Here is a 27,298-nt window from a genome sequence, read left to right as displayed (position 1 = left end):
ACCTTATCCCCATAGTTCTGCCTTTGTCCTATAAGCAGAACTCCCATTGGTGTGAACAGAAATACATGCCATGGAGAAGAGATCCACTGTGCAAACCAGAGAGAGGAATGGTGCTCACATGGAAAATCCTACCCTCTTTCAGATGAACTGCCATGCAAGGCAGAGACAGAACTTGGAGAGACCATGCTGATGGATCACACCTTCTCCCCTAGTTGGAACCCAACTGTTGTACTAGGGGGGGTTTGGCCCAACGAAGACCACCCATAGGTAGAACTTTCACTCCATTTCCCCAAAGGTGGCAAACACTATGGAGGCTCTTCCAACTCTAGTATTGGTAGTGGACCAGCTCTCCACATTCCATGCTCTGGACAGAGAATTTCTACCACCTTCCTTCCCCCCTTGGAGTTCCCTAATGCCCAGTCAAGTTACACAGACTGGATGGAGGATTTGGGGCCGTACCATAAAGGGACACATTTTGCTCTGTTATACCAAAGCAATCTCATTCGCTACACTGGGGTTCCACCCCGTAAGCTCTCCTTATACAAAGATTGTTATGGAAATAGAAACTGGTGAATAATTTGTCTACCTGATTGCTTGTATGATTAAACCAAAAACAATCTCCTCCCCCCTACAACAAAGGTGTTTCTAAGGGTGAAAGTTCATCCTTCAGTTGTTTCCAGGAGTATCTACTTAAAAGTACGGCAATTCTGTTATTAATAAACTTGGAAAAATTATACAATTTCTATTCTATTGCACCAAGACAAACAAGTCAAGTTATTTATGAAACTGATCACATCACTAAGAAAGAAGACAAAAACTTTTTTTTTTATTTACACTTTCATTGTTAGAGGCTGTGAAATGGAATAGAATTCTATTTACAACATGCTCTTTCCACTGCAATAAGCTAGAGCATTTTTCAGTTAGTTTGTGGAGCTCATATATAAAAGACAAAAGGTTAAGCAACACTGCACTGCCCAGTGGACCATCTGGTGAACATTAGAACTGTCAATAAATCATGAAAGCACCAGTTCATCAAGAAAATTCCTCTTCAAACCACTAATGGGAAGAAAGGGGATGGGAAAAACTAAAAAAATTGGTATTTTCAGCTTTTATAAAAACAGGAACATTAAATAACTTTCATCTAATTTCAATTGTTTTATTGGTTCTGTACTGATGACCATATGGCTTCAGCACATTGAATGCTTAGCCCTCTGTCCTTCACACAAAAGCACTGTGAAATAACTCATAAACATAAGGTATCTTCAGAGGAGAAGCTCATCTCCTCTTAGTCCTTCTCCTCACCATGGGTGATAACATAACAAAGGTTCTTATAGTCAAGATTACCAGAGACATCTGGAGGGAAAGCAGCAAACATCTGGCTGATCTGCAAAACAAACAGGAAATAATCATTATAAATGCAGGACTGTAGGACTAGTACAGAAACTTGTACTGATTTCTGTGATCCGGGGAACTCTTTGTGCCAACTGGCAGAGGATACAAAGATGCATAAGGGTTACAGGAATCCCCTGGGTCTGGGATCTACATATGAGTTTGCCAAAACGTGTCATGTAAAGTCTCTGCTGAAACCCTGTGTCATTCTTGTCATCATAATCATTATGAGATGTACATATGGAAAATCTGTGCTGAGTTATTGGTATATACCAAAAATTATGTTCTCTGTGTCTAGGTGAGTTAAGACAGGTCACCAAAAGTCAGGCAGGGAGTGAGAGACACTTCTTTCTCTCTAGCTGGTCATGTGCAAACTGAGCATTGTATTGTTAACAATAGATGCCCGTTTATAATCCAAGCAAAATGCTAATCAATAGATTGCAGGGGCTTCAGGAAAAAAACAAAAGCAGAAGGGGTTACTCTGTTTAGGGGAAAAACAATGAACTTTTGGTACTATATTTGGGGTGCAGATGAACTCCCAGTTATCCTTCATCAAGGGGAAACAAGTTGCCAACAGGCTTGGGCTCATGAAAGAAGGATCTCAGCCATCCTGGTGGGAAAATGCTGTGGGAAGGACTTATGGTAAAGAAGGACCTTATTAGACAAGAGGACAGCTTGTTAGTTAAGTTTAGGATCAAGAAGGTGTGTTATGATTTTATGTTCTGTGTAACCCTTTTTTCCCAATATTTCTGTTTGCTTCATATGAATCTCTGTTCTTTGCTAAATAAATTTATATTTGCTTCCTTTATAAACAAACCTAAGTGCTGTGTGTTACGTGAAGCTGTGTTCTAATGTGTAACTAGTGAGCTGGTGTGCGCTATTCCTGTGGGAGGAGACAATCTGAAAATTCTGTGACCCTTCAGTGGAACGGGGGCTGGACACTTCAAAGGGATGCTTGAATGACTATGGGGTTGGTGTGCACCTACTGCTAACCTGCACGAGGGACAGCGGCGCCTTTGTGGGCTAAGTGGGGTTACCCATGGCTGGGAAAGTCAGGCAGCTGACCCCTGCCAGGTACAGACAAGACTTCCTCATGCTGTGGGCAGGTGTGTTTGCAAGGTGTTTTGCAAGCCAGGATGCCCCTGGGAGGTGACACGATCTCCATATGAATTCCAACCCAGTTCAGCTCCACTGCAGCCTGGTCCATAGCCCACAGAGGAAAATTTTCCATTGATTTCAGCGGTTATTGGAAGAGGAATCACAAGACAGGGGACCTAGTTAACCCCCTGCTATTGGAACCCAGTACAGCCCCCTAACTAAAAGAAATCTCATCAGAATCCAAGTGAGCCCCTCACTCTTTAGCATTCCATTCGGTACTCCACTCTAGCCCCTCAGCTAACAGACTCTTGTTGGAACCTCCTCCCGCAGCCCTGTCTCTCAGCTGGCAGAACCCAGGCTAAGAACCACACAAAGCAGAACAAGATAACTCCCACAGAAATGGAACCCAGATCATTGTTCCAGCCCACACCCGAAAGAGCTTCATTGCCCAGCTCACTGCAGAACAGAACAGTTTACAATAGGTCAGTCTTACACCTCCATGGAAATCTGAGGAATGTTTTCTGTATTTGATGCTGATTTAGCCATGAAATAACTTAGAGGAGGTTTTTTGTATTGTTCCTAATTGCCGGAGCTGGCATGGATCTCTCTATCAGTCTTGACATGAGCTGAATTCATACAGTTAAAGAACAAATGTTCATTGCTGAATAGCAGCTAGAGATACATTCATATTTTGAAGAATGTAAAAGATCCTTACCTCTTCTTGACTGAACCGGTCTGCCTGTGTCATAAGCATTTCTTTGATGCTGTTCAAATAAAATAAAATTACCTGGTTAACGGAAGATAACCGCACAACACATCTCAGATTGCAAGCTTCTTTCTGAAAATGTGTGTAGCTGCATAACTTAGAGCTGCTAATCCTTGAAAGATATTATAAGAGATTTGTACTATGGTATCTTGGTTCTAAGAGCCCCCTTCTCACTCCCCATCAATGTCACCACATGGTTCTACCAAGTTATTTTGCTTTGTAACATTTTCAGATTGTTTATGGTTATTGTATTTGTAATATAGCAGTTTTGTATGCTTATCTTATCCTAAAATAGTGGTTTTTGTGCTAGCTATTTAAAAGTCCATATAACTTAGCAAAGCTGAAAAAGAGAGCATTTTTGTGATGTCTAAGGATAAAAGAAACGGAGCCTAAAACGAGAGAGAGGACATGAGAAAGAAGATTTGAAAGAACTGCAGCAGCCATTCCAAATCACCATGTGAATATTCCTTTTTTTGCAAGCACTCATTCCCAGAGGAGATTGTGAACTGCACAAGACCTGCTGTATTTCAAGGTAAAGTATCTTGATCTGGAACTATTGAACTTTAACACAGACCTTATACCACACACAAACTCTCTCCTATGCAATGACATCAAAGAGAGAAAATACTCTGGGCCAGAACCTCAGCTGGTCGATACATTGTTTCTGTACTAGTATAACTGTCAATTAGGGGTGTGATTTTTTTACTGAACTTCTCAGATTCATAGAGTTATAAGGCCAGAAGTGACCCTTTAATCATCTAGTTTGACTTCTTGTGTATGATAGGTCATTAAATTTCACTCATTTAAGCCTGTTTTAAGCCAACAGTTAAATCGGTACAACCCCTAATGTAGATGCAGCTATACCAGTATAACGGTGCTTTATACTGATATAACTTATTCCCCGTCCTGTACAGGAATAGCTTATACCAGTATAAGGAAACTGTGTCCACACTAGATGGGGTTGTACTGCTTTTAACTCTACTGGTATAGTTAAAATGGTACAACATTTGTGTGTAGATAAGCCCAAATCATTTTTACTTTCAACCTTTCTCCCTGCTTTATTCAATTATTAGAATACAAATTAAAGGTGTGTCATTGTTGCTGTTATTACCAAAGGATACTTGTACACTATCAGAAAGTTCTAGAGGAAATAGATCTAGATCTAAATCTAGAGGAAATAGATTATAAATTGGTGACAGTGGGTTACAATTAGATATGTGTGAAGATTTTGAAACAAGAATTGAAATCCAAAGATTTCCATTTCAGTTTTATATTTTTGAAAATGGACTGATTTTGAAAAACATAAAAACAGCCCTGTGCAATGTCATGGGGTATTCCTTCTGAAAATATAAACCTTTTGAAATGAAAAGTGCCAATAAATAAATACAATTTTTTAAAAAATCAGAATTTGTTTATGACAGAAATCAATCTGTATAAAAATATACTTCTTAATGTGCTTATTGTTGATGTGAAGGGACCACTTTGTGGACACACTGTGAGAAATGAAATTCTGGATTACCAAATTGACTCCAGGAACAAAATAATGAAAATGTTCACACAAAATCTGCTGAAAATATTTTCCACACTTTGGCACAGCTTTAGTTATGCTACAGCATATTTCCTGTATTCTTTTCCCATGCTCTTTATTTAGGAAAGACAGACGAAGACTTTCCTTGTCACTAGTAATTTTTGTCTTCTTAACCAGACCATTTGTTACATGACCATTGCTTTTGCAGTGTATTTATCACATGATCTGCTGCTGCATGTCATTAAAAACTAGGCAAGATAGTTCTCATGTAAGTATTGATTATTGGATATTTGCGCCCTATAAAAATAACAGTAGAAAAATGTAACTAGGATACTAGATACACCAAGTAGCTTGGTGAATGAGTAGAAAAATTTAAACTACTTGTTGTGTTAGGGATCATGAATAAACTTCCATCTCATACAGGCTTGAATTAGGAAGAGTTGGGTGTCCTCTGTTCACATGCTTAAAGTGTTTTTGGAATGAAAAAAACCGATCAAATGTCTAATTATAATCTTCTGATGCATAGCCCAGCAACCCTTGGCATTCTCACAAGTAAGAAGGACTGAGTTAAGGACTTATGCACATTTTCCATTATTTATTTTATAGGGAAAACAACACTCACAACTTCCAAAACTAGCAGCTATGTACTTTTTTTTGCACAGTATTTTTTCTAAAAAAAACAAAAAAAACCCCAAAGCCTTGTGGGTAACTTTACAGAAACCAGTCAGTGGCCATTTGCCTTGATGTGGGACATGAGATGATATCTGTCCTGGCTAATATCAACTGGTTCTAATATTTAAAATATTTTGGTTGCACCTTTGATTTCCAAATAATTTTAGAAAATTACCTTTGAAATCCATTAGGCAAGTTGATTTTTAATGGGAAGAGCTCATCATACAATGCAGTCTTGAAAAAGCCATATGGATTCATGTAATCACTGGTCTAGATTATGAGGAAACATCCCCAATTCAGTCCTATCCGGTCGAATCACCAAAGAGCCAGGATACATTGAAACTCAAAGAGCCAGATCCTCAGCTGGTGCAAACCAACATAGCTTCATTGACTTCAGTATTAGAAATGGCTGATGTTGGCTCGATTCAGTTCAATCAATGGGAACTGGGACTGAGTCATCTAAACTTTCCCAAAGCTATGCCAGTTTACATCGGCCGTGGATCTGACCCAAAATATTTTCTCTCTTTGACGTCATTGTATAGGAGGGAGTTTGTGTGTGGTATAAAGATGTGGAGAAACAAAGTCTGTCATGAAAATTGGAAGTTGGTTACAAACTCCTGGAGCTTTTGGAAAGGTTAGAAGAGTCCATCCCAATTGCCATCGGATGGACTGAATGAGTCATTTCCAGACAAGAGGTGGAAATATGCTGCGGGAAGAGACATAAAAATCTCCAAAAGGATGTTAACTATATGGACATAAAAATAAATTCTGATGAAAAGGTCATCGTGACTGGATTTGGGGGAGCCATCCCAATGTATTTAATATGGAGAAATATTATTTATTAATATATTAACTGTCATATTGAAAGGATTGGGTGAGCCACTGTAAAAATGATTGCAAAACCTTCAAATGTCTAAAATTTGGAAGCATATGAATAGAAGTTAAACCTCAAAGACATTTATGGAATTGATTTAATGGCTAGTTCTGTAATGATCAACATTACCCTCGGGTCTAATAAGTAAACATTATGCTCTGTTGTGGTGATGAACTAAAGCCATTGTCTAATGCTAACTGTGCAGAGGAAGTGGGGAGGGTGACCTTTTCCTTCAAGGAAAAAAAAAAAAGTATCATGCTCTCTACTTTTGGAGTCATTCCTAATTACTAATTTGCCCCAGACTCTAAGAGGCTTCATTGGGACCTTGGAGTGTGCAAAGATTGCAGGATCAGGCACAGGAAGGGAGCGGCATATTTTTGTGTGCACTGCGTTGCTACAGATGATGGTGGGAAAAAATAACATTTCATGGTTCTGGTATCATCAGAAGATTGTATTTCATGGTTGTTATTTCACTACCATGTGATCTGGCCTATTTAGGCAATAGGATAAACTGTACTCTAGCGTGTTGAGTCACTTCAGATATCCCACTCCCACTGCCCAGCAATGAGCTCTTCCCAAACTGCAAGAGCTGGATAATATTAGCCTAAAAACAAACAGGAAGGTTCTTACCTCCAGTTCCTTCCAACTCTTAGCTAAACCCACTCGATTAAATTAGGTTATAAGCTCTTTAGGGAAAGGATTGTTTCTTAGGGCTTGTCTACATGAACAGTTAGTTCATGGCAAATTGGGGTGTGACTCTAGCCCGCGCTAGCCTGCCATTGACTAACTGGCAATGTGGACCCTGCTGATGTACATTAACAATTCATTAATGCATTTTGATCTAGCCCTCTCTGAAACGGGACTAGATCAAAGCACACTAACAAACTGTCAATGTGCGTCAGCAGAGTGTACAGGAACAGTAGTCCGTGACAGGCCAGTGTGAGGTAGATTCACACCCCAGCTTGATGTAAACTAAATGTTTGTATAGACAAGCCCTTATTCTCTGTTTGTACAGTACTTAGCACAATAAGGCCCTGATACTGATTGGGGTCTCAAGTGTAAGAGAAATAAGTAATAATAAATAAAGGAGACGTACATTTTTTAAAAAAATTTACTTGCACGATTCATCAGTTACACTAAACGCAGTCCACAAATACTCTGCTTCAGGCTACACATACACATCAGGGGGTCTCAAAGCATCACAGACTGCTCAAGGTTCATTCACTTTAACTCAGTGTTGACAGAGAGAACCCAGTGATATGTGTAACGCTTTATAACTCATGGCTTCCTAATTCATATCATTTATAAAATGGACATTGTGAAAGGCCCCAGATCTGGCTGCTGTAGTGTAAGTAACTAGCCTTTATTCATCAGAGTACTTAAGCACATGTCTAACTTTAACCATGTGAGTCATCCCACTAAACTCATAGGTCAGAGTTCCTTAGCCATTTACCCTCCTTCAAATCATTTGTCTCAGTGGCATAACTGTCATTTATATTAAGGCCCCTTTATACCACTTAACACCCACATTCAAGCTCCTTTACACTGCCAGATTGTTGTAGAGAAGCCTATTGTATGTAAATAAGAATTGGGCCTCATGTCTTTATGTAAGCACAGTTGGGAAGCTGTATTTAAAATAATAAATAATACTACTGGTCATACTAATAATAGGGCTTCCGCAATGTCCACTGGTGATCTGGAAAGCCAGAGCAAATGATCATCTAGGAGTAGAGGGCTCGAATGGTAAACATTTAATAAAGGAAGATCCTTTCTCTGAAGCTGTCTCCCTGTAATTAAGCTGATCGTTCTATTTTTAAGAGAACTAGCCTCCCCCTTCAAGTCAAGCCCTCTTTGAGAGTTATGCACCAGACACTCATTTTCATTTTACATATGGAGTTGATCTACAAAGAGTGGGTCGTGTGTTGATTTATAGCCAGACCTTGAAAAGCTATCTAATGGCATGCATGTGATTACATTTCCGCTGCCTCTTGCAATACCTAAAGACAATAACGTCTTTTTTGGGGGGGGATACAAGAACATTCAGACAACAGTCTTTTTGACTCTGGCTTACAAAGGTACATGCTTCTCTGCTTGCCAGCTCTTCTGCCTCTTAGAATACTGTAGAATGTACATCTTTTAAACTGCTCCCTTAAGCAGTGCAATTTTTTTTATGGATTATAAATAAACTTACTAGTCTGCCTTTATGTGGCCTTTTCCTTCTGGGTCGAAAATCTTAAAAGCATTCAGAATCGTCTCTTCTGGGTCTGTACCTACAAGAAAATGAAATGTAATGTAGAGGTCTCTGTGTGTGAGTGTGTATATGTGTGTGTGTGTTTGTATGGCTGTCTAATATTTGCTAAATAATTTCATTCATCTGAAAATGGAGCAAAATGGAGAACCCTGCAGTTGTGGTTTAAAGACAAAGGTTTCTTAAGTCTGCAGCATTCGTCATGTCAGATAAACAATAAAGGTGAATAGTTCAATGTTCAGAAGCTTAAAAATAATAACTCATATCTATTCTGTGTCTGCAAGAGAGAAAACTTCCAGGAACTGGTCTCCAATATCAGTACCCAGAGGATTAGCGGCTTCAGAAATGAAAATATAACAAACTGTTTCCCCAGCTGATTTCCTTTAATCTTGTACTGTATGTTCTTTGTAAAAACACTTTTTGATGTCACTTGTTCTTCACTGTATAGAGAAGAGGTTATTTCCCTCGCCAAAGGAAATGGAGCTCGTTGCAAAAACCAAGTGTCAATGAAATGCCATGGAAACAGGATGATCAATATACAACCGTGAATTCTGCTTATGTTCTGTATTGTGTTTCCATCTAAGGATCTCAAAGCACCATACAACCTTCATTGACATGTCTGTGAAGTAGATAAGTATTAGATGGAGAAAAAAGTTAGTCTTTTGGTTAAGGCACTAGACTGGACTCAGGAGATGTAGCTTTTGTTCTCAGCTCAGCCAGAGACTTTTGGCTTGACCTCGGGTGGGCCATTCAAGTTCTCTGTGCCTCAGTTCCCATCTGTAAAACAGGAGTAATAATCCTTCCTTTCTCCCACTTTTGGTCTGTCTCTTCTATTTAGATTGTAAACTCTTGGGGTCAGGGACTATCTCTTACTATGTATATGTACAGCTCTGAGCACAATCTTTGTTTGGGCTTCTGGGTACATTGGGACCATAATACAAATAACCATTAACAATAGTACAAAATCCAATTTGCAACCAAGTAAACTGAGCCACAAAGAACTTACATTAATTGGAATGATGAGTCTTTGAAGTGTAATTATAGTGGGAAAATGTGCTCTCAGAGCAGCAATGCCATTATGTCACACCATGTAATGGAGCTAGAACCAGGAACAGAACTCAACAGTTCTGATTCCCAGTTCTTTGTTCCACACCCCCTGGACACTCCCCAGCAATTTTCTTTCTTTCAAAAGATTCACAAGGATATTTAGCGCACAGATGTGCAGTATCTGAACTAACAGGGTGGCCCATAACAGCTTGGGTTAATGATCCATAAACTAGAGGGCCTCTTTCAAGGCCTTCATACCACCAAGCATGATATTCTTCTGCAAAATTCTGGATGCTTGGTTCAAACTGCAATGCCTATATGTTCAATACAATGAGTGTTGGTATTTAATGTTTTGATTGTCCCGTGCAGTGAAACTTATCCCAGCTTGGAGGAGGGGGTTGCATAAGCAGTCACCTCTGCGTGGGGGGATTTTTTCCTTTAGTGCATTTCACATTTTCTACTCTGTCATATCCTTGGACTTCAGCTTTGAAGAGATGCAATGCAGCAGGCATTCTTTATTGATTAGCTGGTAAATAAAGTGGTTTCTTTGATGTGAGGCATCTCTGTTTTCTGTACAAATTGCATTATTCCAACTCCCTGTAGAAACAGCTCCATGTGGTTGGCATTAACATAAACTGAGTTTTGTTAGCTGTTCATCTGGCATCATAATATCAATATACAAAGCTAAAGCTTGTCTCAAAAAACCCAGCTTCCCTTTTATGACAGGAATCAATTACAGCACAACAAATTTTACTTAGAAAGCACCTTTCACTAAACTCTCTGAGTGGTACTTAGCTAATAAAAAATGTTGCAAAATTGCCATATCCACTTCCTCTAGCCCATTCTCCCTTTATAATTATACTACAAAGACTCTTCATCCCAATTAATTTTGATTGGGAATGTGCAGTCTTTTGGCTCTGCTTATTTTGCATGACAAACCCAACCAGAAGGGCATGACAAGCACAGCTGTGATTTTCCCTTCGATAAATGGAAAGGGGGGGAAAAAAAGCCTTCCTGCTAATAGCCAACAGGAAACCTGTGGACAAGATGGGTACACTTCACCCATTTACCTTCCTGTGCTGGCTCTTTTTTCATACCACACAGTTGGCAGGGCTGGAATCCCACCAGGCGTCAGCAATTGTGAGAGGCAAAGGACAGAAAGGAAAAGGAAGAGGGGCACTTTGCCAAGTGCTGTGTGATCACGGATGTTATGAATAGGCAGGAGTCTGTAGTAGTACACTCCAGCAGGGTGAATTAAGATATCCAGCACATCCCAACTAGAGCATTGTGAAGGAGGCTGAGTATTACCTTCTGAGAGCATGCCCACATTGCAATCCTGGAGTTCGATTGCAGCTTATGGATACATACCTGAGCTAGCTTTAATCTCGAGTAGCTCGAGTGCTGGAGCAGTGAAACTACGGTAGTTCATGCTTCAGCGCAGGCTAGCCCCACCATTAATTATGCAGGATTCCTGTTTTGTACAGTCATGGCTTCACTGCTCCTATCCCCAAGTGAGGTAGATTAAAACTAGCTAGGGTATATCTACCTATGTCTACGTATGATTGCAGTGCTCTCATACTCTAAGGAGGTAAGGGCTTGTCTACACATGAAAATGCAAGATGCCATCAGGGGAAATAATGATACACATACCACTGTGATGGACACATTAGAGAGATAGATTAAAGACAACTTTAAGAGATAATACTGGTTCTATTGACCTCCCCCATATTAAGTTCAAGTCCACCTCAAACCTTACCACTTTCTGTTCCAAGAGCAAGGAGCACTTCTTTGACCTTGCCTTCAATAATACAGACTCGTAGCACAGCAAACATAAAATAAATAATTGAAAAACATATTTTTTCAATCCTGACATGATATTCCCCCTGGAGAGGAAATGGGGGGAAAGAGAGCCAGCAAATACTAGCTCTGGCACTTAATGGACTTTGGAAGGTGTTCAGATTCTAGGGTGATGAGGGCAGTATAAGAACCCGACCAGAACAGAATAGAATAGAATTACATCATGACCAGAAGGCCAAAGCTTTCTCTGCTCATTAATATTTACTGGGAAGATAACTGGAGGTGCATCTTAGACACTGGGAACTCTCTTCTGCAATTCTTGGCCATGTACAATGCAAAAAATCGAACTAAATTACTGGCTTCCAGTTAGAATCTAGTACTGGTGGCAGAGATTGCTGTATTTTAAATGGCATTGGGCCAAATTCCTCTCTGTTGTAACTCTATTAAATTGGTCCACTTTGTTCACTAATCAGCAGTGTCTGGACCAATCTTGGTCCCACTGGAGTCAATAGCAAAATTCCCATTGATAGGAATCGCACCTGGGTTGGATCTTCGGTCTCCAACTTGTAGCAAAAACGAAGGATAGTCAAGTGGCTAGGACACTCTACTGGGTTTCAGCTCTGAGCTCTGACACAGATTCCTTATGTGACCTAGGGCATGTCACTTAGTCTCTCTGTGCCCTAATTCTCTGTCTGCAAAAATTCAGATAGCCCTCCATGACAGGGGTGTTCTCAAGATGCATTGATCAGTGTTTGTGAGGTGCAGAGATATTACAGCAAAGAGGTCCATATCAGTGCTTTGATAGATACATTTCTAACTCCGTGATAGTACTTACCTTTCAATTTTTCACCAAACATAGTCAGAAAAACAGTGAAGTTAATGGCACCTGGAGCTTCATGCACCATGGCTTCTAGCTCTTCATTCTTGACATTCAAACGACCTGTAGTAGCAGAGATGATGTTTCATAATAAATAATAATTTTATTTCAGAAAGTGATCCCCACTGCCCTTCCCACCGTGGTGCTCAGGGCTTAGTACAACAGTGTTAATGATATAACTCAAAATGTCACTGTCATAAAATGAACTGAGGGAGTTGGCTACAGGATAAAAGGGCAAATGAAGGAATGAGAGGGGAAATTAATAGGTATGGGGGCAACAATGGCTATTATTGAGACCATTTCTGAAGAAAATGATTCTCTTTCACATGGGTGAAATCCAGGATTTCAGGCCTCATTCTATTGCAAAATTGCCCAGCATGAGATGGTTTTGTGATTAAGGAATCATAGTAAGAACAGACAGATGACTTGGGTAAGCCTGACTGTTCCCTTGAATCCTGCAGGACATTTGACTAGAGTTGAGATTCTGACAGCCCTACTCAAATTGAGTCGTACCTTGCTAGTGTGCACTGCCATTGATTTCAGTGGGCCTAGTTGAGGGATGAGATACTATTCAGCATGAATTAAGGGTATCAGAAACTGACCCGAGGAAATGAACATTCCAGAATAACATTAATTACAGGGGGAAATTTCCTCATTGTCACTATAAAGATGTGGGAATCTGATTCCACCACTGTATGGTTTCTAATCAAACTTCTCTTGATAATATCCATATGGCAAAAGCCCAGACACCAATATCACTGTTGAAATCTCAAATGCTGCAAAAGGGATGTAGCACCAGGTTTGGGCTCATGAGCCTCTTGACTTTTCATTGCATGGAAAGGCCTGATGTTATAGGGCTTTAAATGTGCTTTTAACTTATGGCTTGGAAAGGGCCTTCCTTAACCTCCTGACACGCACATTCCCATCTATGTCAGGGCACAGAAGGACGGCCCTTCACATGAAGTTCCCACGTTGGCGTGGGAAGGATGGTGGCTGGTCCATGACAGAAACTTTAATTGGTAGATATTATATGACTCTTAGATGAAAAGGGTGCAGCTTAAGAAGCCCAGATAAAAAGACAAATCAGAAATGCCTGGCACAGACCCCTACTTGGGTGGGCTTATTATGAAAGGGTTGATGGGGAGGGATCAGTCTCTCAGAAGAGGATGTCAGCTGCACCACTCTATAGCATCCGCCAAGGAATCCTGGAATGGCCCTCATTTAGCCTTTGAAAGGGACTGCTCAGTAAACTTCCCGGCTAGAGATATACAGCCAAGATAGCAGCTACCAGCTATAGAGGAGAAGGATCAAATTGAGCAGGTTTGGCAAGTTGTCCCCTTGGCTCTCTGAGCCTCATGCATATCTTATGACTCATCCGGTTCTAATTTTGATATAATCCTTTCATATGTGCTTGAAATTTAAATTGCCTTTAGAGTACATTTGTTCATTTGTTTACCCACCCAGTGCAGCAAATGTATCTCTCAGGTCTGCTTTGTCAATGAAGCCATCTCTGTTCTGATCCATGATGGTAAAAGCCTATTAAGAGAAAAGGGGCATTATGTTACCATTGCCTCTTCGTGGCCAACTGTAAATCCTGATACTCATCAATGTGGTGTTATATTTACATTAGAAAGGGGAATATTTATCTTTCCTTTATTAATCCACAACATACAGCATTATAGTGCATTACTTACTTTCAACACGTTAATGTATCTTGGCAAGAGATTTAATTAAACCCACCCAAACTTCTTCTTACTAAATTAACACTCAGCGCAGCATGTAGTTGGGTCTCTGCCAGTGCTGTCAGATCCAGCCATTCAGGCTTTAACCCGTGAAAGCATGGATTAGGAAGCTCTAGTCACAGCTGCCACAGTGGCTATTACATGGATTGTGTACCCCGCCTATATCACATTGCCCTGTGCAGCTATAACAAGCTGTAAGACAATTAATACCTATGAACATCACACTGGTACTGAATTAAAATCAAATTCTGTGAGGGCTGACAGTGAAGCCTCAAAGTCCCAGAGAGGAAATAAAAGTTAAGTAAGAAAACTCAGAAATCTAGACTTTGATGTGTTATTTATTCAACCAAACCTTGTTGCCCTTTCAACCACACTGTGTCCTTCAGGCTGTGGACATGGTCTAATTGTTCTCTGAATGACCTCAGTGTGTTGACCTTAAAATATCTCCTGTCAGGCAATTCTCGACATTTTGCAGAAAATACACTTGTTGTTTTGTAGTTTTTAGTCAACACACAATTTCTGAACTTTAACCTCTTTCCCATTCATCTGCTACCTACCTACCTACCTATATACAAACAATGGTCATAATTTAAAAGTTTCTTATTCTTTGAAAAAGTCTAATGGTTTGAGAGATATTTCCCTGAGCTTAGAATGGGAATGTTGGTAGAACCAATAATATATCTGAAAGTGGTATCTATCTATCGATCTATCTATCCATCTATCCATCCACCCATTCCAGGGACCTTCTACATGCTTCCCAAGATACACAAACAAGGGAACTAAGACAGACGCATCACATCTGGCTACAGCACTTTTACTGAAAGAATCTCAGCACTCATAGAAACCATCCTCAAATCACTTAGCACACAAACTTCCCCCAAGACGCTACCGCTTCCTCCAGAAACTCCACAACATTAACAGCCTCCCAAAGAACACCATCCTCATCTCCATGGATGTCACCTACTTCTACACCAACATTGCTCACCATGATGGCATTGCTGCCTGCCTCAAATACCTACAAGATAATATACAACACTCACATATCTACTCTAAATGCATCACCAAATTCATCAAATTCATCTTCACTCACAACAGCTTCACACTTAACAACAAACACTTTGCCCAAACCATGGGAACAGCCATGGGTACTAGGATGGCTCCCCAACACACCAGCCTCTTCATGGGCTACCTCAAGGAAGAATTTATGGAAAAATGCACCACAAAACCAATGGTATGCCTGAGATACATCAATGATATTTTCATTTTTTGGATAGAAGATCTAAATTCCCTCGTAGATTTCCATCACAACTTCAACCACTGCCACCCATCCATAAAACTCTCTCTAGAATACTCCCACGCCATCGTCAACTTCCTGGACATCACAACTAGCTTCAGCAGTGGAACCCTACAAAAAACTATATACAAGAATCCCACATATCACTACACTTATCTGCACAAATCCAGCAATTATCCCTGATACATCAAATAATCTGTGATTCACAGCCAGGCACTCAGAAATCATAGTGTTTGCTCTGAAGAGAAAGCCTGAGATACACACCTAAACACACTTAAAACCACCTTCACTAAACAAAGACACTTTGCCAGAGAAGTAGATCACATCATGGAAAGGATCACCCAAGTATCTTGGGAGAATGTGCTTCAATACAGGGGAAACAAAACAAAAACCCACTAACGGCACACCTCTAGTTGTCTTCTTCCACCCTACACTGGAACCCGTATGGGGTGTTATCAAACAATTACAATCCATATTCGATGGGGCTCACATCCTGAAATAAATCTTTTCTGAACCCCCTCATCTGGACTTCAAACAACTGCCAACCTTACCAAGCTGATGATCAGAAACAAGCTCCCCACAGAGTGGACACACCAACTCAAAGTGGTGCCATACACTTCCAGAACAAAAGGTGCAAAACCTGCAGCTATATCTCCACTGCTACAATGATCAACACCTCCCACAACACACCTTTCAAGATTCATGTGTCCTACATGCCTATTACAACATGTGGTGTACCTCTTCCAGTGCATCAAATGCCCAAATAACAGCTACTAGGGTAAAACCAGACAATTGCTATGCTCTTAAATGAGCTCACACATTAAAATGATAAAAGACAAAAACACCATATCACCCCTGGGTAAACACTTTTCATGAAGCAATCACTCCAGATCTGACCTCTCAATACTCATCCTCAAAGGAAACCCGCACACCTTCAAAAAGTTAGCCTGGGAAGTTAAATTCATAACTCTGCTAGACACTAAAAACCATGGACTCAAAGACACAGGTTTTAAGGCTCATTACAGCAATTTGTAGCACCCCACTGCCAGCTAACCCTGAAATGCTCACTTCATTATAAGTGGTCTCCCACAACGTGTTAACTTCTTATCATTAACAATCTGTCCCAACTTGTATTTAACTCAAACATTCTGGTTTCCTTCTCCAGATCTGAAGAGAACTCTGAGAAGCTCAAAGCTAGTTCCTCCACCAACAGAAGTTGGTTGAATAAAAGAGATTGCCTCACCCACCTTGTCTCTATCTCTATACCTATTTTTTGTGCTCATCACCATGGTACTATATCTTTACCATCTCTGATGTCATATTATTTATTGATACACGCTGGTTATAATGGCTATAATGAGAGGTAACATCCACCGGTGCATATGGCTAGTTCATGGTATCCTGCTACCATAATTTGTATAGATCTGTAGTCTATAGCACTCCATGGTGCAGTTCTTTCCACGATCCTGTTTTATCATATCTTCATGCAATCTCACCTCAATTTCCCATAAAACCTCAACATTCAAGCTCCAGTGTGCCTGTCTGATCATTTACAGTAGTGTACATTCACATTCATTGATTCCTATGCCATACACCCATCAAATGATAAGGTTAAATCTACTCCCCTTAAGTTGTTTTCACTCCTCTTTGAGGGCTTACTTCTGATGGGCTGATTGTGTATCATCAAGATTTGCACATGGAACAGAAGACACTGTGAATAGAATAGCCCTACACACACACAGAAGAGAGGCAATAATATGATATAAATACTACGTGGGCTTCTTGACAGGCGGCGTTTAAAGTAACATGATCAATCTGATGGTGAACAATCTGTCTATACCTGGAAATAGGTGCAGAAATAAGGCAATTCTCATGTACTAACAGAACATTAATGTGTTTCAGTTTTTAACCTGGATTTTATTATTGATTTTTTAAACTTCATGTTTCCACTTTTAAACTGCAGTATTGGTGCCCAGTTCTGCAAGCATTGCCAAATGTCTACCACCAGAGCTTCAGATTAGCTTCAAGATCTGCACTGTGGCCTCAGCGGGACTAACTCACAGTAGCCAGTACTAAACTCAGCACTAGACCCCAATTCGGCAAGATCATTGAGAATGTACCCAATCGGAAGCATGTGAATTCCATTGAGAAAGTTTCAGAGCTTTTTACAGTCAACAGGACTCTTTCTATTGATTTTAATGGGCTTTGGATCAGGCCATAAGTGTATACAGCTGGCTGAAAATTTTTTAGGTGAAACATTTTTCATGAAAAATGGCTTTCATTTTTAATTTTAGCCAAAACTCGTTTTTCAACCAAAAACCGGAAACTGGAAACCTACCAAAACTGGTTTTAGGTTTTGGGTTTGCCTAGGGAAAAATAATACAAAATTTCTGCGAGAAATTTTTTTCCACTATTTTTATTTAAAATACTTCACAAAAAATTGTCATTTTTGACCAGCTCAAGTATGTGAAGCTGGGTTTTGATGGTAACCCTTTAAGAAAGAAAATGGGGCATTGATTATGAAGCTGGTGGAGTAGCAATGAACACTTCCTGTTAATTCCATGGAAAAGGTCAACGACTTCAATTAATTTTTTTTGGTTATGTTCACAATCTCTTGTGTGGGTTCTAACAGTTATTCATGACATTGAGCTTTAATAATATGAATCCTCATGGAAAGTGAATTTTAAAGATGTGTACATGAAACTGAATTATATATATTCATATACCCCAGTAGTCACTCTGGAAGTGCTTTTGTTCAATCAGGGAACAGAAATGATATTATACAGCTTATCTGACCATCCAGAGCTAATCAACACAGCTCAAAGAATGAATGTACAAAACTATTTGCAGTGAGTACATAAAGTTAACAAAAATTTTGGTGGGGGGGGAAAGCAATGAATAATTTAAAATGAAAAATCTGAGGAAACTGTGATGTACTCATGGACATTCCAGAAGCAGAAAGCATAACCTAAACACATCAAATAAATTATCCATTATTAATTATTCATTCAGCTCTTATGCCCAAGTCATTAGTTCTACACAGGTAACTGATCAAGGAATCAAGAACACACAGCTAACCCCAGACTCTCCTTGATCTGCAGGAGCCTGAATTAGTTAACCTTATGTGCACCACTGTAAAGCCCATATTTCTGTGGGCATTTGGAAAGAGGTAGATTGGGTGTTCCATAGGCTTCGGTTTCTGCTTTGGGGGTTTGGCTGTTAGGGTACAGTGGGTATTATGGAACTATCCATTAATTAAAGCGCCGTTCAGGAAAGTATCCCAGCATTTAAACACATGCTTAAGGTTAAGCATGTGCTTAAATGATGTTTTGAATGTGAATAGCCTCAAGCATGTGCTCAAATGCTTTTCTGAATCAGGGCCCAAATGAATTATATGGTAATTTTTTTTAAATTTTCTATTGAGCATTGTAGGTTTTAAATAACATGTAACACCTAGATCTTGAAGAAAGAAAGAAAGAAAGAAATCCATAAAATTGCACAAGCAAAATGATTTATCAGCCAAAACCACCAAAAAAACCCATGAAACAACTGTGTGTTCTATTAAAGCAGATGAACTAAGCAATGATTGCAAATCAATCCTGGGTTGTTCTTTAGCAGTGATGGAAGACTGTATAACATAGCATAAAAGTTCGCCCACCTCTTTAAACTCCTGAATCTGGGTTTGATCAAACATAGAGAACACATTAGAACCACCTCCTTCTGCCTTCTTCTTTGCCTTTTTTGGAGACTATAAAAGAAATAAAAAATCTGTTATATAATAAATAACTCTTGGAACACCAGGTAAGACAATTTCATCTATAACTGAAGATACTATACATGCACAAGTAGCATGAGGGTTATTATGTTATATTATCTCCCCCGTTTGATTCAGTACTTAGTTGTGCAACAGATATATAAACACAGGAAAATGCTGTTTCGTTACAAAACACAGGGTGCATTTTTACCAAGGAGTTGTGTTGCCAAAGGCTTTCTATGGACTGGATTGTAACCTGACAATCCAGCCTGAGTAAGAGGCTTGGTTCCGTTGACCCAGGAGCAGTGCAGGAACCAGACTTGGAGAGTCACAATCTGGTCTGTGCTTCTTCTTTGCTTCTTGGGGGCATTGGTGTGTGCAAGCCCATTTGCTACTGCAGATTACTTTCCTGTCAGTGCTGGCTGTGTTATGCTGCCTGGCTGGTTGTGGGTGGAAGGAGCTAAGACTCTGACCACTCCCCAGTGCCCCACAATGTGCAAACCTGGGTAGGAATAGCGCCCCACCAACAGCTGCTCCCTTCTCCTCTCCTGCAGGCTCTGGCAATGCAAGTAGCCAGCACAGGGGAGTGAGGAAGCTCTTTATTCTACTTTACTTCCCTACATAGCCAGGCTCAAAATTAAACCCTACATGGGTCTATCTACACTGCAGCTGGGAGCAAGCCTCCCAGCCTGAGTTGATTGACGTTTGCCAGCGGGGCTCGAGCTAGCGCACTAAAAGTAACAGCATGGACATTGTGGCATGGCTTGGAGTTCAGGTTCAAAAGCCTAGGGGCTTGGGTGGGCTTGAGAGCTCAAGTTCCAGTCCTATTCTAGCAAAAGAGAGCCAGCTGGTGTGTAATCATAGGTTACCTTCCCTCTCTTCAGTACTTACATGGCCCCCAGCGCTGTAGTATCTGAGCACCTCGCAATCTTGAATGCATTTGTCCTCACAACATCCCAGTGAGGTAGGTCAGGGCTGTTATCCCCGTTTTAGAGATGGAGAGCTGAGGCACAGAGAGACTAAGACCCAGATTCTCAAAAGTATTTAGGTGCCTAAATTCCATTCATTTCAATACTAAAACACCTTTGAGGATCTGGGCCTAAATGTTCTGCCCATAGCTGAAGGTATGTCTGCGCAGGAAAAAACCCACATTAGCAAGTCTTAGAGTCCGCGTCAGCAGACTCAGGCTAAAAATAGCCAGCTAGATGCTCAGACTCTGAAGATGAGGGGGTTCAGAGCCCAACGGAGAGCACCAACACAGCTATTTTTAGCACACTGTTCAAATGAGATCCTGGGAATTAGAGCTGACATGTTTCCATCTAGCACTGCTGGAAATATATATTATCTGGTCAACTTAACTTGCCATACAGATTTCTGCATTCAGCCCTCCTGCTGTGGATCTCATGTTTGAAAATTAGGGTTTTGGTATATACCTCACGAATGTACACACATTGTACCTATCTTTTGGAATACAAACTCCTGCGCTATAGGAAATGCATGAGAAAATGTATTTGCTGGGAAGAAAAACAAGGATAAAATGCCACCCAAGGCATGGAAAAATACGTGAACAAATGGAATGTTTAATTAATGTAGAAATATTGATTTTGGAAAATAAACAGATTCCCTCCTCCTCCTCACATGGAATGAGTGTTATTTTGAGCCAAAATGGGCAGCATTCCATGCAATTTGAGGTGCCTGGTTGACATTTCAGCATTTCTAATTAGAATGGAAAAACTAGGGACGATCCCGCTTACTAACAGTGTATTCAAACCCTGAGGTAAAAAGAGAGCAGATGTTAGCTCATCAAGTACACTGACACCTCTCTAGAGGCAACTGACTTCACAGTGTAAGCAGCACATGCAGGGCTGGGGAGGGTGGAGGGCCAGGAGGGTGGTTCCTCAAATTTAGCTGATCCATTGAGGGGGCAATTTTTGAGCCACCAATAGCTTTTTTTGCTGCAGATAAGGGAATACCAGATGCTCAGTCCATGTATGATTTTTTTATTCAGCCTGATAAACTATCCTCCCCCATCAATCAATCAATTTACATTCTGAAGGTTAACACCGCAATGAAAAGGGCTAGAATGCTACTCTGGGCTTTGTGGACCTCCGAGGGCAAGGCCTGATTATACCATGCATCAGGTACTCCCTGGCTAATTTTGGTGGGTTCTCTGTTTAGAGATCTCAGACTGCATGCACAGTAGTGTTTTCAAGCAGTTGTAGTTGTATGAAATGATGTGGTAAAACCCAGATATATGCATATTGCCAATACAAAAAAAAAATCAGATCACTTTTTAAAAAGAGAGTGTAGTGCTGTTAAAGCCCATAGAAACTGAAGTCTATTTATCCACAGAATAAGAACAGCACCAGGTAAATTCAACCCCTAATTCTCCCCACCTTCTCCTCAACGATCTGTTAAAAGGCTTCAAGCCTGACCTTTAGGAACAACCTCCAGGGGTGATAAAGGATAGTTCAGTTCCAATATGGACCATTCTGCCTTTAATTTTTCTACTGAAAGTCCAAGTATGGGTCACAGTTAACCCCGTGTATGATGTGATTACCTGTGGAATCAGACTGTGATCACCAAATCATTTCACATAGGCCACTGAGCAGCTGTCAGATGGCAGTGACTTTCCATCGCTGGTTCCAAATTCAAACTATTGGATCTAGGGCTGAAAGGATTATCATTAGTCTCCTGGGCTATCCAGCCTCCCAAATCCCTGCTTACATGGGGAGGGGGGCGTTCATTTGAATTGACAGGAGATCCATAGTCACAGAGAGAAACCACAGGCTTCACTCAGAATCGTTGGAGGATGTGAACATGAAGAGGGCTGAGGGGCAAACTGCAGTATATGAGACTTTCCCCTTGTTGGCGGTGTAAGTCAAACCCAAAAAGCAGCTAAAAGAGAGAGGAAATGCGTCTGAGCTGCAGAGTTTGCACCTGGATCGAAAACTCCCCACAGTTCTGCCGTGATTAAACCAGGATTTTGTCTGAGGCTTATCTCTCCGAACAATCTAATATCTTTGTTTTACCTCATAGAACAATGAGGAGGGCAACAGATGGGGAAAGAGGACACCTCATTTCTATTCTTGGATATGCCAGTGATTTACTGCATGACCTTTAGCAAATCACCTCTCCACTCTGTGCCTCAGTTTCCCCATCTGTAAAACATGGGTAATAATAAGTGTGATAAGTGCATTGAGATCTAAAGCTGAAAAGTGTTAGATAAGCATGTAAAAGGTTATGAGGAGGTTTGGGTTTCCCAACTTGAGATTCCAAGGCCTCTGACAGGAAAGCGTGGGGAAGAATGTTGTGATGTCTGAACATGTCTGATAAAATTCCAGCCTGGGTATATTAATCACCCCAGTGTGAAGAAGACAACAGTTCATTTAAAAAGGGAAACCTCAGCGCCATCACGCATTGCTTGATTATATTATCAGTGCTAGCGCTCTCTCATTTGGCTTGGGTTTCTAAGGATCTTTTTGCTAATTTTTAGATGCTTTAAATAAAACCAGAATATAAAAAAACCAGACTCTGAGACAGCTCAGGCCAGCCCAACGCTTGCTGTGTTCTGGGATTCCTTCACTGAGATTCTTTACATTTCTGCTGTCTGGACTGGTAGGGCCAGAGAGTCTGAGAGAACAAGGCTAGTGCACTGACACACACAGATAGAAACAATGAGTCAGCGTTGCTTCCACCTCTCTGGGTGCAAGGTAAGAACAGGGATGGGGAGGGGGTGTTTGGGTCTACAGCGTGAAGAATTCCTTCTTCTGCTTTAAAGGTGATCTACAGAAACAGGGAGCTAGGGATTGTGTCTGCATCTTTATGTGGGTTTGGGAGTTTAAAATGTGGGTTTTCTTCTACTTATTTTTCACACTGCAAAATCAGGTCTTGCCTAGCCTGAAAAGCTACAGAAGTTTGGAGCCATAAAAGGTTTATGACATCAAAAATACTAAGGAAGTGACACTTGAATATTTTAGAGGGGAAGGAATTTTATTCAAACTGTTTAAAAGCCCCTGTTTTCATTAACAGCTAATTAACTCAAATGCTTGGGGTGGGGAGAGAGCTATATTTGGTAAGGATTCAACAGCAAATGCCTCAGCCCCTTCAATTAAGGACTCAGAAATCTTCAGCTCTACTTCTCTGAATCATTCAAGGAGTTCTCCACCTAAAACAGGGACAACAAAACTTGACATTCCTGACATTCTCAAGTGAAAAACAAGCATACAATAATTAACCCTCCCTACCCTTCAACTTCTTAGGTCTTCTTTTTACAAAAAGGGCACAAAGTCATTTCCCCCCTTTTGCAGGTCACCCGTGAGGCGGCTCTCAGAAGCAGAGTTAGACTTTGTGACATGAGGGCCTGATTCTCGGTTGCCCTGCATCTTGTGTGGTCATTTACACTAATGCAAAGTGAGTGTAAGATGATACCAGATCAGAATGCTAATGTTATACATTTTATACTCATGTTGCACTAGCGTCAATAGCAACACAAGGTGCAAGGCAATGGAGAATCAGACCCATAGTATTTCATATTATGAACCATCTTATGAAGCTGACTAAAGGCTACAGCTACCTCTCTATCTATTTCAGTGTCGTTAACATTCTCTGCATGTTCTCAGCCCAAGCCAGAATCACAGATCTGACACTCTCCGTGCTCAAGTTTTGGCTGAATCCAGGTTCACACCCAAATGTCACACTTCAGATCCATCTTTGGAGGACTGGGCAGGAGGATAATTGGTGGTTTTGTTTTGCTTTATTTAGATAACTTATTTTGTGTCTGCATCAAAGAACCCAACTATGGGCAAGTCACTGTTGTCTGGCCTACACTACACGGTTAGGTTGACATAAGTTGCCTTGCACTGATCTAGCTGTGGAAGCGTCTTCACTTAAATCTGGCCCTGCCAATGTAAATGGCCCTCTATTCGGATGTAGTAACACCACCACCACAAGCGGCATAGAATCACAGCTGATGTAGTTAGGTCAATGCAGTGTTACTGTAGACACTGTGTTGCTTACACCAACTGTTACTGGCTTTCAGGAGCCATCCCACAACGCCCCATACTGACAATACAATAAATACCAGTGCTCCCGTGAGGATGCACAGCACCAACTTAAGGAGCCAAATGTGCACACACACAAGCAATTTAATAGTTGCAGTGGCTGTATGCCGTCGTAAGTTAGGTCAACAAAACTTTGTAGTGTAGACGTGGCCTGTCTGTTTCACACAATTTGGATCCTTTCAGTGACCGGTGAGGTGCATAGACCCATTGGAGCGCAGGGCTCGCAGGGAATGATATAGCGCAGTAAGCAGCACAAACTGCTCTCAGAGCACAATCTCCATTTCAAGCAGGCAACACCACAGACTCCCAGAGCTCAAATAAAAACCTGCGCTATCAGAACAGAGAAACAAAAGATCTTTTTATTAACCCCCTCTCCATTCACAAACAAATCCCTCCTCTCATATCCTCACAAACCATCTTACACACAGTGCTGGCAGTCCATCCCCCTTCACTCCCCCCCACACATTCAATCCCTTCCATATCCAACAATCTTTGAACGCCATTCCCCACACGTCACACTAACATACTATCTCTCCTGTCCCCTACAAAGTCCCTCACTCCCACCCATCTCTCTCTCTCTCTTTCTCTCCCATAAACACACATACACACACACACACAGAGTCCCCTGGCTTCCATCATTCACTCACACATGAACACACACACACACACACACACACACACACACACACACACACACACTGTCCTCCCCACGACAGCCTGTGCAAATTCTGTGCCCCAAAATCCCTGACATGGTCCCCTTGCCCCACATAAGCACACAATGCCTCTTCTCTGGCAAATACACACATAAATAGCCTCCTCTTAAGTACATAGAAATGAACAGCTCATCCCCTCCAACATAAAGTCCCCTACACACACATACACACACACTTCCACTGGAAAGCCACAGGCCAGATCCCCAGCTGGTGTAACTTGACCTATCTCTATTGCAGTCAGTATTTTTTAGTACAGGTGGTACATTCCAGGCAGTCTAGCAGGCTGCAAGACACATTTCATCAGGATGCGATCTATTTTTGGGTACATGATTCCCTTCAGCATACACAATTCGCTACAAGGTGTCACTGAGCTGATTGAACACAGGAATGTTGTTGGAGTATGTAAAAGGCCTCTCCCTCTCTCTCTCTCCCCGCTCTCCTCCCATCAGCAGTGTGCACGTAGAAACATCACAGAACCAACTTTACTAAAAATTCCCTGCTATTAACTGGGGCCTATAGACTCACAGTTCTCAGAATTCTATCCTGTAACACTTGTGTGGTCTGCTTCTTGTTAGAAAAATTATTTCCCGGAACCCTGCCATTCTCTTTCTCTTCAGTCCTGTATGTCAGAACCTAGTAGCATGGGCTGACTTGTAATTATTTTTTACTGTGGTGCTTTGTCTGCAGTAATCCTTTGAAAGTAGCTTTACTGAACATCTGAAATATTATGATGCTATAAAACCTCTGTAATATTTATAAATCCCTTAAGACATCATAAAGGGGAAAAAAACCTCCCCACAGAGTTCATCTTGCATAATTACATATACATTTCCCTCTGATTAATAAAAAATGATCTCTTCCTTATGTAAAGATATTCTCAGCTTTCTTTCATTAAGACTATTTTTTCATTCCATTTTAAATCTGTTTAATGTGTCCATGAATTGTAAGGTGCCTCAGAAGATGCTTTCACAGACCAAAAGGCACAGTGAAAAGAAACATCAAGGACAGTCTTCCATAGCAATGAGGCTTTGGGGACACATTTTGCTACACTCTGAGATCTATTGCGTTGGGCAGTTTGGCCACAGAAAGTCTTGGAATAATTATTCCAAAAGGTTCAGCGCATTGTAGGAAAGGAGTCAGTTCATAAGAATGATGGCTGGGGGTGTTGGGGGAGCAGACACCTAAAGGGGTGGAAAAAAAAAACCCTCAAGACCCAACACGTCAGCAGATAAATGGTTGGCGTAGGTTTTAGAGAAATCCATTTAAGTGTAGCCTATGTATCTGAGGTCCTAGTTGGAAAATTGGGATGAATACCTCTCTCCTCTAACCTGGTGGTGAACATGGTCTGGCTGCTGGCGTGTACAGGAACAAACCATTTTCGCTATGTGCAAGCTGATGTTACAGCCTGGTCTTGAGCATGGTTTTTAGAAATGGTTTTGAATTTGGTTTGGTCCTGTTCCGAACAATGATTGGGCCACATTCATCTCCTGCTTAACGGCAGCCAGATTTGAACTGTGCTTCGACAAGGGTTTTCAAACACAGCTTACTCTCTGGTGTAAATAGGCTCCAAATAGCTCACAGGTGCCAATGGGAAATGCTACACTGAGGGAGCCTGAAAGAAGGCAAGAGAAAGAGGAAAATAAGTAAAAAGAGCTGAAAGCACATAATTAAAGGCACAGTATTCCTTTTCTTCCCTGTTGAGATAGAAAAACATCCAGCGAAATTGCAGAAGGCATGTGCAGAGCCAGATACTCAGATTGCATCTAGGGCTGAAATTCTGCCCTTGCTCTTTGGAACCACATAGGCTGCGGAAATAGTGCGGAGGTAGCCATGCAGCAGGTCCCAGATCCATCATGCCAGCACAGGACAGGATACCTCAAGAGGGACTGGAAGGGCAGGAAGTAGGCTACAGAGACTACATTCTCTGTAATGCCCCTTGCTTCTTCTTCAGTGACAACATATTCACACAGATGCCTCCACAGCAGCAGACTATCTTCAGGCTAGTCAGTACCGGTACCTGCATTAGTTGCTACCCCAACGAAGCACCCAAGGTAATACTAGGTTGGGAAAGTGACTCCTAGTGAGCTATTTCCTCCATCTGGTGAATCCAAGCAGCATGGGCAAGATTTTGCTCTGACGGTCTCCAGACCTAGCACATTTATTAATTGAGTGCTCTGAAATTCACAGATCATCCAGTGTCCCTAGTGCTGGCTAGCTCCTCAGTCTGAAAGTGATTCTGTTTAAGAATGAGATTTGACGGTGTCCGATATTATATTAATTATTATTATTATTGCTCCTGTTAAAGTAGTTACAGTGAGAAAGAAAGAAAGAAAGAAAGAATATGGGAAAAAGTAACTCCTACCATGGTGCTGCTGTTCCTTCTGCCCCTTCTGTGCCAACTAGCCAGCCAGCACACACAATGCCAATTGTTCCTTT

At 41.0% G+C, this 27,298-nt stretch overlaps 1 protein-coding gene across 1 annotated transcript; it reads right to left on the bottom strand.

Annotated features, from left to right (window-relative positions):
- Positions 1-806: 806 nt before the first annotated feature.
- MYL10 (myosin light chain 10) lies at positions 807-27,298 on the bottom strand. The gene is made up of 7 exons (XM_067537839.1): positions 27,225-27,298; positions 18,991-19,080; positions 13,757-13,832; positions 12,255-12,359; positions 8,519-8,597; positions 3,203-3,251; positions 807-1,384 (listed from the first exon to the last, which is right to left on the bottom strand). The coding sequence occupies exons 1-7, from the start codon at positions 27,225-27,227 to the stop codon at positions 1,286-1,288; spliced, it is 501 nt and encodes a 166-aa protein (XP_067393940.1). The 5' UTR covers positions 27,228-27,298; the 3' UTR covers positions 807-1,285.

Source organism: Emydura macquarii, unplaced genomic scaffold (genome assembly GCF_026122565.2).
Source record: "Emydura macquarii macquarii isolate MOO-44397 ecotype Brisbane River unplaced genomic scaffold, CSIRO-AGI_Emac_v2 contig_450, whole genome shotgun sequence".
NCBI lineage: Eukaryota > Metazoa > Chordata > Testudines > Chelidae > Emydura > Emydura macquarii.
The sequence above is the reverse complement of the archived record's forward strand: the minus strand, read 5'-3'. Positions and strand labels throughout refer to the sequence as shown.

What these genes read in the sequence shown, in the direction of transcription:
- MYL10 (XM_067537839.1), bottom strand. An exon ending in AGATTCAGGAGTTTAAAGAG is followed by an intron (nt 13,833 to 18,990) that starts GTGGGCGAACTT and finishes TTCTCTTAATAG; the next exon opens with GCTTTTACCATCATGGATCA. An exon ending in GGCCACATAAAGGCAGACTA is followed by an intron (nt 3,252 to 8,518) that starts GTAAGTTTATTT and finishes TTATTTGAACAG; the next exon opens with CATCAAAGAAATGCTTATGA.